A 14,711-nucleotide genomic window follows, 5' to 3' on the forward strand; every position below is an offset into this window, starting at 1 on the left:
GAGTGATAAAGAACACTAAAATTTTTCTTTATCTTGAGAAAGAGGGATGTTATATAGTCAGGATAGTGTGAACTATTTTGAAACTGCGCAAGAATACACCCTTCTCACCGTAGTAACTGTAGTACACCACTGTGGGGTGTATGTATATGTATATATGGAAGTGTGTGAACAGTTTCCTGAGATGTTGGAAGACATCTGTAAGTAAAGTCTCTTTTGTTATTTGAATCTTCCATCTAGAAGTTATTTAAGAAGCCTCCCAAGTAACACAGAGAAATAACAGCAGTAATTTCCTGGAATGCAGCGACTATGTTAAAAACATAAGAGAGAGGCAGGTGATGGGTGCAGGACAAACAAAGAGAGGAAAATAAAAGAGGAGCAAGAGAAAAGGTGAGGGGGGGGGGAAGGTGGAGACAACTGGTGGAGGGTGATAAGCAAGAACACAAAGGCTACCGGTTCTGGAACCAGACAGGTAAGGAAGGTGAAGGTAAGGACCTTTAGGGGAGAGGTGACAGGGAGCTAGATCCAGATAGGAGTGTAGATGGGTCCGGGAGGGGAAGTGGAAGATGGATGATGGAGGGGTGGGGTTTATGGGAAAAGGGTCAAAATGAGAGAAAAGGCAGGAGGAAGAGATAGGAACATAAGGGTTATCTGAAAGTGGAATATTAGGTGTGCGTTCTCCATCAGCATTGCCTGCTTTCTTTTCACTTTTATGAAGTGGAGATTTTCTCTGTGAATATCTTTACCTTGTGAGTTGCTGCTGGCTACATCCTCACAACACAAAGCACAGGAATATTCTGGAATGTTACTCCAAGGTAAAATATCTGACCGTCCTCAGGTGCAACATTTGTAGAAATACTGTCTATCCTTACAGTAGCCACGGCAACCGACAAGGCATTGCGAGACTAGATGCTAGAGTTTTCCTTGCAAGTTATTTTAGTCAGGAAAAATTGATAGTCAGATCTGCAGATGTCTGAGATGTCACCACATAAAAAAGATCTGAAACATCACACTGTGGGAGGGGAATGGGTTGCTCTAATGGGCCAAATAGGCTCCTTGTTGTTGATAGGTAGCATGGAATTTAAAAAAATAATGTCCTTCTGTGATCTACTGTGAGAATGGAAGGAAGGTGCAGAATGTTGGAGAGGTTGGAGGCTGCTTATTACAAGTGGAGAGACAGGTTTGCTCGCTTACCTGAGTGATAGGTCTAATCCAGCCAACATCTGGTAAAAGACGTTAAACAGTCCCCCATGGTTTGGCTGCTGAGTTACGTGGATTCGTTCCAGCAACATGGTCTGAAAGACAAATTTTAAAAATCACCAAGAAGGAAAGCTGACAGGTACCTGGGTTTGTAAATGCCGGGGCCATGAGGTGGTGTGTGGTTAGGTATCTGGCAAGTAGCAACCTTGGATCTTCACCCACATCATCACTGAAGGGCAGAGGTGGACGCCAATGGGAGAAGGCGAGCTGATCATGAGTTTCCTTCGGGGGGGGGAGGTTTCTAGACAGACCCATTTCAAGGGCAAAGGGAGTGCAACCAGAAGCGTCCAGTTCAGGGTGAAATGACCATCATGCAATGCCAGTTTGACTCCACACAGGAGCCACAGTGGATGGGAGGGTATCACACATTTTAATGTTGGAACCCTAAGAGTTGATGCCAAAATAGCCAAATTATCAGTGAATTAAGGATTACAATGAGTTGGAGAAAAATCAGGACTCTTGACTCAGACCCTTCCTGACAGGTCAGCCTTTGAACTCATCCTCCCACAATACAAACTCTTCTATTTCCTCTGGTGGCCATTTGAGACAAGAGAACCATAGAACATTACAGCATAGAAGCAGGCCTTTTGGCCCTTCTTGTTTGTGTCAACTGTTATTCTGCCTAGTCCCTCTGACCTCACCCTGTCCATATCCCTCCATACCTCTCCCATCCATACACCCGTCAACATTTTTCTTAAATGTTAACATTCACCACTTCAGCTGTCAGCTAGTTCCACACTCCCATTACTCTCTGTGTGAAGATGCTCCCACCCCCCCCCCCCCCCAATGTTCCCCTTAAACATTTCCCCTTTCACCTTAAATCCATGTCCTCTGGAATGTATCTCACCTAACCTCAGTGGAGAAAGCCAATTTACATTTACTCTATCTATACCCCTCATAATTTTGTGTACCTCAAATCAAATCTCCCCTTATTCTTCTTCACTCCAGGGAATAACTTATTTAAAAAACAAAAATGCTGGAGAAGCTCAGCAGGTCAAACCGTGTCCTTTATGTAGCAAAGGTAGAGATACAGAACTGACATTTCGAGTTGCCTGGTTTGTAAATCTTCTCTGCAATGATCCGGTCAAACAAGGAAGAAGCTTCTTGTTCTAGCATCCCACTTAGATCCCTGTCACTGCAGAACACTCTCAGCTTCACACCACACCTCTGGCCCAGAATGTACACTCAAAGTCTTGAATGGTGCAACAAGGACAAGAGACAGGAAGGGAGGCACAAGAAGATACACCAATCTCAGTAACCTAACAATGGGAAGCTGAGAAGGTGAGGCAATGCAGTATGTATTTATTGATCCAAAATCTGAGACCTGGACAATGGCCCCATCCAAAGCAGAAGTCTGACAGAATGTGGCACCAGGATCAAAGCTTATTCAGTTGATTTTTAAAGTGAAAATTCCACTGCTATCCAAAAGTGGCCAATTGCCTACAGGAATTGATGGGGGGGGGGGGAGGGGGGTTCATATTCTAGCCCAATGGTTTTCAAACTGCCCCCCTAAACTCACATTCCATCATAAGTAATCCCTATGCCATCGGTGCTCGGTGATTAGTAAGGGATTACTTAAGGTGGTATGTGAGTGGGAAGGGAAGGTTGAGAACCACATACCACTCACATACCACCTTAAGCAATCCCTTTCTAATCACAGAGCACCTATGACATAGGGAATACTTATGGTGGAATGTGAGTTTAGAAAACCACTGCTCTAGCTGATCATTCTGTGCATGGGCCAATATACTGTCACTGAGCACTGATCCTCTACACCTGTAGGCTTTCTGGAATCACAATGGATTTAACTCTGGGAAATATTAGTGAGGATCCAGCAAGTTCCAACTGATATTCAGGTCTGATTCCTTCAATTCAAAGAAACCTCTGAGCCAGTGAGTGGCCTCTGGGATACCGAGAACACAGAATAGAGCAGCTCAAGGCTTAAACTAAAACTCCTTCTCTTCAGCATGAACCATATCCTTCTATTCCCTGCACATCCTTGCATCTATCTTGTATTGCATTGGCTTTCACAACTACCCCTGGCAGCCCATTACAGGCAGTCACCACTCTCTGTAAAAAAAAATTTGCTCTGCACACAAACTTACCCCCATCCCACCCTCCCCCTCACGCATATGTCCTCACATACTTAAACAGGAAGTCTGCAGATACTGGGGTCAAGGGCAATGCTCACATGTGCTGAAGAAATTCAGCAGGTCAGGCAGCATCCATGGGACATAATGGGTAATCAATGCTTCGGCCTTGACCTTTATCAGGTATAAGCAAAAACAGACAGGGACTTGAATAAAATGGTGAGGGAGGGGGTAGGGGGAGTGGCTGGGGAAGGTGGAGGAGGAAAGGAAAGGAGAGGGGAAGCAGAAGGATAGGCGTGGAGGGAGGAAGAGGGAAAGGAAGGGGAATCTAACAGATTCTGACTGCCCCCCCCCCCTCCCTCCTCACTTAGGAGTGAAGCTCCATTCATGGTCCTGTCTTCTATAGAACATGTTAAGTGCGTTTGGTTAATATTTTGGGCATTTTCATAATCATACTCTTCGGGTCTTTCAGCCCAGTTATCCAAGTTGTCTCCCTGAGCTGGTCTCATATCCCTCTAAACCTTTCCTATCCACACATCTATCTAACGTCTTTTAAACATTGTAATTGTCCTAACCTCTACCACTTCCTCTGACAGCTCATTCCACACACCCTCTGCCTCTGTATGAAAACGTTGCCCTCTTTGGTTCCCTTTAAGTCTTTCCCCATCTAGTTGTCAACTCCCCTACCCTGGGAATAGGTACATGACTAATTACTTTAGCTATTTTCTTTACAACTCTCAGTTATTTCTAAACAGTTTGTCTTCATTTTATTTCTAGATAACTGATACAGTCCACAAGCCCATGCCACCCAAATACACCCATGTGACCATCTATGGAACATGGGAGAACATAGGTTAGCACAGTTGACGTAGCAGTTAGCACAACGCCTTTACAGTACCAGTATTTGAATCCAGCACAGTCTGTAAGGAGTTTGTATGTTCTTCCCATATATGCGTGGGTTTTTTCCAAGTGCTCAGGTTAATCACACCATTCAAAAACAAACCAAGGGTATAGATTAATGGGGGGGGGGTGGGGTTATGTTGGGCAGCATGGACTCATGGGCCAAAATGGTCGGTTGCCATGTTGTATGTCTAAATTTTTAAAAATGTAATTGAACCAGGATCATCCGGAGGAAATCCATGTGGTTTTGGGGAGAATGTACAAACTCCTTAAAGACAGCACTGGATTCGAACCGGGGTGGTTAGTGTAGTTATTGCTTTGTGCTAGCTGCTACGCTAAGGATGCACATCATTTCCAAAAGGAGTGGAAACAATTGGGCAACTCAGGGTTTTACAGTGAGGCTTCACTGCTGAAGGAAATCTCAGAGATTTTCAGGATCAAAGGTTCAGAGGGGGTTTGAAAACACAGATGAAATTTTTCAAGATCAAGTCATGATCCCATGAACATGGTGTCCCATCAGAAGAGCATATGTATAACCCCTCTGGAGGTGTGGCACCTCAACCCTGGAGAATTGGCATACCTGGAGATGAGCTGCTGACACTCGCCCAGAATGATCGAAGTCCAGCGATGCCACCATTGAGAATCGGGTGGCCTGGTTATTCTGCAGTGTGGAAATGGTGCCAAAAGCCCGGAGAATGGTGAACATCGCCTGAATTTTCTCCACTGCATCATAATAGGAAAAAAATCTGGCTTTAGTCCCTTTTCAACTGCATTTTTCTTTTGAACCTATTGGCTTTTTCTTTTAACTAAAGTCCTCGAGCTTTGAAGTGTGCAAAACACAGTAGGGTTAATCCATTGCCTCAGCCCCAGTGACCCAGGTTCAGTCCCTGAGGAATTAATATATTCTCCGTGTGACCACATGGGTTCCCTCTAGGCTCCCATTCCATTAGTGTAATTAGGCCATTTTGGGCCATCGAGTCTGCTCCACCATTCCATCATGGTTGATTTACAATTCTTTTCAACTTACCTACCTCCTTCTTAAATCTCCCCAATGACTTGGCCTCCACAGCCATCCTTAGCAATGAATTCCACAGATTCACCATCCTCAGGTAAATAAATTCCTCATCAACTCTGTTCTAAGAGGATAAATTTGTATTCTAAGGCTGGAAATATCCTCTCCACATCAACTCTATCCAGGCCTTTTAGAATTTGATAGATTTCAATGAAATTTCCCCTTATCCTTCTGAACTCCAGCAAGTACAATCACAGAGCTATCAAATGTTTCTAATTTGTTAATCCTTTCATTCCGGGAATTGTTCTAGCAAACCTCCTCTGAACTGTCTCCAATGCTAACACATCCTTCCTTAGATAAGGAGCCCAAAACTGCTCACAATATTCCGTGTGATCTGACCAAAGCCTTATAAAGCTTCAACATTACATCCCTGCTTTTATATTCTATCCCTCTCCAAATTAAAACTAGTTCCTTCTCACTCCCCAAAAGTGGGTTAGGAAGACCACTCAACCCATTAGGTTTATGCTGGCTCTCAAGAGACCAATCCTGCCTTTCTCATCTCCTAGCCCTTTCTTTACCTGTACCCCTGTAAGATTTTTTTCACACATGCTGCCCCAACAACATTTCTTTCAAAGTTCAAATTTATTATCAAAGAACATCCAAAACATCACATACAACCCTGAGATTCTATTTTCCTGTAGGAGAGGCAGAATTTCTCATATCTGTAACTGTAAACTGTACTCAAGAAGAAAGAGATATAAACAAAAGTAAGAAAATGTAAACAAACTGACTTTGCAAATAAATATTCAGTAATAAATAATTTATCCATGAACCTACATTCAGTGGTAATTTACAGTAGCACAAGTTTGTGAAGTGGGAGCAAACCGTAGTAGCTGAGAATGACCATGGAGTCACAAGAAAGAACAGGCGAACTCCACATAGACAGTGGCAGGGTAAGTGTGCTACAAGTGCTGAGAATGAGAGAGGGTTCAGACCTCAGGCCTGTTGCCGATCCACCATTCTGAAAGGTTTGTGTCCTTGGCAGTGAAATTCAAAAGGAAGAAAATGATCATTACGCCTTTTCCAATTCCTTTCTGTCTCGCAGTGGGACGCGTTTTAGTCTGACCTTAATTAGGACTGACCTTAATTAGGCCTGCCTGCCCATTACAGAAGTGAGCAAAGGGTGCTGGAAAACATGGGTACACCCTGTTTCAGGGAAATAGGTCAGATGACTGTGGGCAATTTCTGCTAACTACCATCAGGTGGGCAAGATGCAACTGAGGATTAATGAATCGATTCTCTCATAATTATATGTACTTGCGAAGCTTCATGGTGGATGCTAACAGGCAAATCAATTCATACATCAGGTGGTGCAAATCATAACAAATACACAAATAAATAAGACAACTGCATGGGGAGCAGTGTTACAGATAAATAGGGCACATTTAGAGAAAAATAATTAAAAATAACAGTGCAGGATAAAGAGCAAAAGCATCATCATTTGCCAGTGTGAGATGCATTCATGGGTCTGATAACAGCAGGATAGACATTGTCCTTGCATCTGGAGGTAAACAAATGTGCTGGAGAAACTCAGCAGGTCACGCAGCAATCATAGGGAGTAAAAGGCAGTCGACATGCTGGCCTGAGTCCTTCTTCAGGAATGTCAAAAGCAGGCTGAATAGAAAGTTAGGAGGAGAGGGAGGATGGGGAAGGGGGTTGAGCACAGGCTTACAGGTAAGATGTAATAGGTGGACACAGGTGAGAGAATCTGGAAGGTGGTGCTTTCAAGTTCATGGTATCTCCCGCCTGATGAGAGCGGGGAGGGGGTGAAGTGAGTGTGACCGAGGACAGGATAGGTTCCTTAGTAATTTCACAGCTCCTCTGAGAGAGTGAGGTATAGACAATGTGAATGGAACGGAGTTTGGTTTGTATAATGGCCCATGCATGCATTTTTACCACTCTCTGCACTTTCTTGTGGTCATGGGCAGAGCAGTTCCCGTAACAGGCTATGAGGGTTGCGGACAAGATTCAGGGAAGATTCAAGGAAAGTCAGACACAGGGGGCACCAAATCCCTGGCAAGGAACTCGTTGGGTAGACATTTGACTGACTGATCAGCTCTGTAACTGGTCCAGAAATTCAGCAACATTACATGACTGGTGGTGCCACATTAATAGATTTTCCAGACTCGTGGCTATAATACTTTGGTATCCCAACATAATTTTACTCCACATTTTTTTAGATATTACACGCCATAATATTTTATATCAAAATATATTATATATATTGATGAAGGGCTCAAGCCTGAAACATTGGTTATGTATCTGTATCTTTGCTATATCAAGTACACAATTTAACTTGCTGCTTTTCTCCACCACTGTGTTTTTACTTCAATCACGGTGTCTGTGACTTTCATGTTTTATTCCTAGCACAGTTGAAGGTCCTTCCAGCCCATGAAACCGGTACCACCCAATTAACCTACCAACTCCATACGGTTTGGAGGGTGGGAGGAAACTGGAGCACCTGAGGAAAATCAACAGAGGTCACAGGAAGAAGGTACAGACAGAATTGAATTTTAATCTGGGTCAACGGCACTGAAATAGCGTTGCACTGACCACTACACAAACTGTGCTGCCCAAGGAACTGGAGAATTCAAAGGGAATCATGACTCCATCAAGTTCAAACAAAGCACAGAAAACAGACCCCAGAAAACCAAATGCTGAATCATCAGGATTTTCAAACAATCAGATAACAGACTACTGTCGTTTTCCTTCAATGGCAGTTTGAACAACTGACACAAAAATCTACAATATCATCTTTGCACGAGGTATAATGTTATCCCTAATGTCACCAAGGGGCAAAGACCAATGTGCAACAGAAGTTACTCAGTGTAAACATTATAATGCGGGATCGGAGTCTTCTGTATGCTGAGGGATAAGGAAGTCTGTTCTCACCTGTTACAGCTGTGCTCCCACTGCCAGCTACTCCAACAAGGTACTCGAGGGTATTCTGGCAACTCGTTGTTTTCCCCGCACCACTCCACCCCAGGGGGATGATGCTCTGGTCTTTCCGGTGGTGCAACATGTTCCAGTAGGCTCTCTGTGCCACCCCAAACACATGGGGGGGTAGTCCCTCTGTCCCCTTACTCCTGAACAACTGAGCACACAGGAAAAGGGAAAGATTGATGGTTGACCCTCCTTAAAATGGAGCCCAAACAACCCGACAGCAAAAACCTGGCAGAACAAACAAAGCAGTACCAAACCCAGGTGCAAGTATGAGAAGACATTGGTTTACAGTGAGTGGAGGAAAGTTTAGGGGAGATGTAAGAGGTAAGTTTGTTACACAGAGAATAATGAGTGCTGTTACAAGATAAAACCAGCAACCACAAAGAAGGCATATCACACAGGGGTAAAGATGAACAATTACTTTATTAACAAAATTTCACCTTCAAACTTTAATTCAAAATCCTCCCTTTTATAACAAAGCCCACTGGTCAATATACAAATTTCTATAACAGTGTAAAACAAATAAATTCCCCAGCCTAAATATAACATATGTAATCAAAGTCTAAGTTATATTTCCCACCAGCCCACAGAAAAAAACTTAGACACAAAACACATAAGACTCACAAAATTTCGATAACAATCGAAGTAAAGATCGTAAATAAAATTCAATTTGTTTGGTAAACTGAAGCCAAAAGATCTTTTAGAGAGAAAGAGCACAAAATTTGAAGTTGTCTTCTTGTGTTGCTTGCAGAGAGAAAGAGGAAAGAAGAAAGAATGGTTTGGTCCGGATCCTTCTGGCTGCCTTCAGAATGTTCATCCCTTTTAAAATGCCCAACATTCCAAACTACCTCCCAGACAATGACTCTGCTTGGACCTCCTTCCACTCCACAGCACACCCAGTGGTGGTTTGTCTTCCAAGTCCAGAAATTTGCACATGCCCAGTCCATCTCTCACTCACTCAGCAGTCCACCTTCACCTTGGATCTCAAAGGCAAACTGTCACCTTCCAACACAAAACCACACATTACATAGGCCAATACACAACACAGAACTCTGTAACAGTACCTGGAATGGATTGCCGGGGATGGTGATGTTGGTTGGTACAATAGGGTCATTCAAAAGAGACTTAGATAGTACATAGATGTAAGAAAAATAGAGGGTTATAGGTGTGAGATAGGAAAGGTCAGACTGTCATTTATATAGGTTAGCACAACATTATAGGCTGAAGGGCCTGTACAATGCTGCAATGTTCTGTGTTCTATGTTTCAAGACCAACTCATAGGCCAGGGAGCTGACTCCATTTCTGATAGAGAACCATAGTGCATAGAGTTCCACTGACCTCAGAGGAATGAACTTCAGAAGTGATAATCACATAATGTGTCAAATGTTCCCACAATGTCCTTTCCTTTGTTGTTAGTTGTATGAGTATTGTCTGACACATGTTTCATCTTGTGTGAGTTCTTAGACAACACATGGATAAAGGAAAAGGTTATTTACTTTAAAGTTGATGTAAACAGCCCATGAGGCATGCCATGAGGCTGCAAGCCTCCATTACAGATCTCATTTACTGTGTCAGCCCCCTGCTGGTAGACAGGTATAATCAAACAGGAGATCTAATCCTTAAGGCATTGCTAGTTTCATTGCAACCATGATCACTATCATTACACCTCCCTTTCTTAAAACCAAAGTAGCTCACTTTTAACCAATATGTTTCCTTTGTATAACTCTGCAATTTTAACTTTAACACCAGGAACTTGTATTTTCATTATTATCAAGATTGTTAATATTTTTTTAAACTTGTTTTGAGTGTTCAGATTTACATACACTAAACCTTGAAGAGTAAATAAGATAGCACTTCTTCATTCCATAACAGGAGTCTTTAAATTTGCTCATTAAATCTCTTAGGAGGATTCACATGTTTTGACAATCTCTTGATTGATTGTCCTTGAATCTGAATTGTTGCCTCAGGTGATGTCTTCTCAGATGTGTATTCAGGTTGTTCAACAGTATCCTTCTTTCCATCTACTGTGGCTGGTCCCATAAGAAGATCTCGATGATTTCTTCGCAGAACAGCACCTTCATCTGTCTGAATGGTGTGTGATCTTGGCTGGACTTCACTAAGGACAGATCCCTTCTGAGTCCATAAGTTTGTTTTGTCTTTTTTCCTTATTTAGTCACCAGTGTCGAGTTCCGGTAGGTTTTTTTTTTGTTCCTCTGTCAAAGTAATACTTTTGCTTTTCTTTCTGTTGTTCTTTGGTTTTCCTCATTTTCTCCCCCTCTTTTGTTTTTAGGAGGTTCTCCTGAATGGGTAGGTTTGATCTTAGTCTATGTCCCATAAGGAGTTATGCTGGTGACGTACCACACTCAAGCAGGATTGTGCAGTATACTAGCATGCTCTGGTAGAAGTCCGTCCCACTGTCTTTTGCCTTGTTCATCAGTCTTTTCACTATCTGTACTGATTTTCCACTAGACGATTGGACTGTGGAAAATAAGGACTTGACTTGGTGTGTACGAAGACCCACCCTTTGGGAAACTGTCGAAACTTTGAATTGCAAAACTGGGGTTATTGTCTTGTTAAGATCTTGCTTGCCACGCCATGTCTGGAGAATATGGCTTTCATACCTGTTATTACAGCATCTGCAGTGGTGGTGTTCAGTTTACACACCTCTGGATGCAGGGAGTAATAGTCTGTGACTACAAGATAGTCCTTCCCTTGACATTCAAATAGGTCAGCGCCTACCTTCTGGTAAGGTCTGTATGGTGCTGGGTGTGGCTTTAGTGGTTCTACAGGATCTCTTGCTTGATATTTCCAGCATATTGTACAGTTTGACACTTTATTTGTTAAATCACTGTTGATTCTTGGCCAGTACATCACCTCTCGTGCTCTTTTCTTACACTTTTCAATTCTGAGATGTCCTCCATGGATCCTTTTTAGCATCTTTTTTCGCAGAGTCTTTGGGATAAGGATTTTTCTTCCTTTGTAGATGATGTCTTCAACCACTGATAGTTCCACCCTACAGTTCCAGTACTCTGCAATGTCAGGTGAGCAGTCCTGCTTCATGTTGGGCCATCCATCTAAGATGTTTTTTCTCAGTTGTCTCAGTGTTTCATTTTTGTTTGTCTCTGACTTTATGAGCTCCAATTTTGCATCTGATATGGGCAGTGCACTTGTGATCATGTCCACGAAGGGGTTCACATCTTCATCCATTTTCATGTTTGCGGGCTTTCTCGTGTCAACAGCTCTAGACAATGTGTCTGTTTACCTGGAGTGTACATTCAGTGTATAGCATTGCAGCCTAATCATCATTCTTTGTATTCTAAGTGGAAGTTCATTTAATGGCTTTTGGAATAATGCAATCAAAGGCTTATGGTTACTTTCTACACTGATTGCTTGTCCTGACACAGGTGTATGTGATGCTGAACAGTTCCTTTTCAATTTGAACATATTACGCCTCCGCGTCTGTCATTGAGCATGATGCATATGCAATGGGCTGCCAGTCATCATATTTTTGAAGAAAAACTGCACCGTGCCCACTATATGATGCATCTGTTGATATCTTGATGGGTCTCGTTGGGTCATAAAACCTCAGAACTGGTTCCTCTGTGTGCAGTTTCTTTAATTGATGTAAACAGCCCATGAGGCATGGCATGAGGCTGCAAGCCTCCATTACAGATCTTACTTAATGTGTCAGCCCCTGCTGGCAGCCAGGTATAATCAAACAGTCATAATCCTTAAGGCATTGCTAGTTGCATTGCAACCATGATCACTATCATTATAACAAGTATAATGTACAGATGAACTGAAACTTGCTGCAATCACACAGGTTCACAAGGTACACCAACAAAACAGTTCTGCTCCTGTATAAAAGGTCATGGGTTCAGTCTCACTCTCAGGTCTTTAACACATGATCCTTACTGATGGAATGGTTCTTGGATACCTTTAGAACCTTCAACCACAGAGCTGTCTGGTTGCTTATTCATTGACTATGTTCAAGGCTGGGATTCTATGCACTGTGGCAATTGGGCAGGAGAATGGAAGAAGTGCAGTATCAGCTATGATCTCATTGAATGGGGCAACAGATCAAAGGGCTGAATTGCCTACCATTGTATCTTCTCCTTAGCCTGACACTCTGCAGTGCACTGGGAGGTACTATAGGGCCTTGATCTCCCTTAATGAAAGCTCAGGATTCTAGCCAATAGTCAATCCTTAGATGCTCTCTTCTGTGATACCCTTATAGTTACACGACCCCGGAGCGGTCAGCGTTCAACTTCTTAGAGGGACAAGTGGCTTATAGCCACCCAAGATTGAGAAATATACTTCCTGTTGAGGTTTACAATAGGCCGCAGTGTTCTCATATTCTAATACAGGCAGCCAATGCAGTGAAACACCACATTCCACTGTTAGACCAATTGCATGAATTTCCTCAGATCTGTGTTATTTTAAAGTTTTAGGCATGCAGCATATTAACATGTCCTTCCAGCCCATGAGCCTGCACCTACAAATACCGTACATTTTTAAAAGGTGGGAGGAAACTGGAGCAACTGGAGGAAACCCACGCAGGCACAGGGAGAACGTACAAACTCCTTACAGTCAACCCGGTCGCTGGTGCTGTAATAGCATTGCGCTAACCGCCTCGTAAACCATGCCACCCCAAGTTATAGTGACTTCACAAGATCTCATTATCCATGTGCCTATTGGGGTTTTTTTTTTAATGCATTGCTCTGAATTATTTTGTATCCACTCTTTGTTCTGCTGTCCAGACAACATCGCTCATTTTCCAGCAAGTTTTCCCAAGGATTGCCCCACCCACACCCCCTCGCCTCCTGGCTGAAGATGGGGTTTATTTACCTTTCCTGAGTAGTTGGCGATGGGTGCTGAGGGCTTGATGATGAGAAGGGCTGTCCCTGCCTTGGTGTGGACTAGCTGGGACCCAAAGCGATGCTGCAGCACATGGACAACACTGGACTCGTTCAGGTGGGTGAGCTGCGCCAGGTCCTCTGTGTTGTTCTGCTCAGATGGGTTCACCTGGGGAAGAGACGGCAAGGAATATTGCCAAACACAAGCAGTAAACTCTGGGAATGTTCAGCAACACAGGCAATATCCATGAAAGTCAAAACAGTGTTGACTCTTCAGATCAACGGCCTTGCACTGGAACAAGGAATGGTTGGGGTTACAAGATGTAAAGGAAAACTGGTGTGGGGGAGAAAACAAAAGTGATTGGATGGCAGGAGAGAAGTGAGCCATTGGAAGTACACAGATGCCCCATCAAAAATATTCATTTCTGGGTCAGAAACTGCACTGCCCAAGACAATAGGAAGCCACAGAATGTTGTGAACACGGCTCAGACCATCACAGGCAAACTTCTCCATTCCATCTACACTTAGAATCTTACAACCATAGAACATTACAGGACAGAAACAGGCCCTAAGGCCCATTTAGTCTGTGCCAAACTATTTCTCTGCTTCGGACCTGCACCTTCCATATACCTGTCTATATTTTTCTTTAATGTCAAAATTGAGCCTGTATTTACCAATTCCCACTGACTTGGAAAAGTAACCATCATATTAAAGGACTCATCCCATATAAAAATATGGGAGGCATGGATGGGGTAGATATTCACAGCCTTTTACCCAGGATGAAAATGTCAACTACAAAAGGGCAACACAGAAAAGTGCTGGAGAAACTCAATAGGCCTATAGCTGCTGCCTGACCTGCTAAGTTTCTCCAGCACTTTTCTGTATTGCACTCTTTGGCTTGGCTTCGCGGACGAAGATTTATGGAGGGGGTAAAAAGTCCACGTCAGCTGCAGGCTCGTTTGTGGCTGACCAGTCCGATGCGGGACAGGCAGACACGATTGCAGCGGTTGCAAGGGAAAATTGGTTGGTTGGGGTTGGGTGTTGGGTTTTTCCTCCTTTGCCTTTTGTCAGTGAGGTGGGCTCTGCGGTCTTCTTCAAAGGAGGCTGCTGCCCGCCAAACTGTGAGGCGCCAAGATGCACGGTTTGAGGCGTTATCAGCCCACTGGCGGTGGTCAATGTGGCAGGCACCAAGAGATTTCTTTAGGCAGTCCTTGTACCTTTTCTTTGGTGCACCTCTGTCACGGTGGCCAGTGGAGAGCTCGCCATATAATACGATCTTGGGAAGGCGATGGTCCTCCATTCTGGAGACGTGACCCATCCAGCGCAGCTGAATCTTCAGCAGCGTGGACTCGATGCTGTCGACCTCTGCCATCTCGAGTACCTCGACGTTAGGGGTGTGAGCGCTCCAATGGATGTTGAGGATGGAGCGGAGACAACGCTGGTGGAAGCGTTCTAGGAGCCGTAGGTGGTGCCGGTAGAGGACCCATGATTCGGAGCCGAACAGGAGTGTGGGTATGACAACGGCTCTGTATACGCTTATCTTTGTGAGGTTTTTCAGTTGGTTGTTTTTCCAGACTCTTTTGTGTAGTCTTC

At 43.6% G+C, this 14,711-nt stretch overlaps 1 protein-coding gene across 4 annotated transcripts in view; it reads right to left on the bottom strand.

Annotated features, from left to right (window-relative positions):
* LOC138761090 (unconventional myosin-XVIIIb-like) overlaps window positions 1–14,711 on the bottom strand; it is a 260,108-nt gene that overhangs the window by 185,111 nt on the left and 60,286 nt on the right. For all 4 annotated transcript variants that reach the window (XM_069932681.1, XM_069932680.1, XM_069932679.1 and 1 more), the window contains exons 6-9: window positions 13,111–13,287; window positions 8,212–8,413; window positions 4,828–4,970; window positions 1,192–1,292 (exon numbers count right to left, since the gene is read on the bottom strand). In XM_069932681.1, coding sequence (XP_069788782.1) covers window positions 1,192–1,292; window positions 4,828–4,970; window positions 8,212–8,413; window positions 13,111–13,287 — 623 coding nt within the window. The remainder of the gene's footprint in view (window positions 1–1,191; window positions 1,293–4,827; window positions 4,971–8,211; window positions 8,414–13,110; window positions 13,288–14,711) is intronic.

This window comes from Narcine bancroftii, chromosome 4 (assembly GCF_036971445.1).
Source record: "Narcine bancroftii isolate sNarBan1 chromosome 4, sNarBan1.hap1, whole genome shotgun sequence".
NCBI lineage: Eukaryota > Metazoa > Chordata > Chondrichthyes > Torpediniformes > Narcinidae > Narcine > Narcine bancroftii.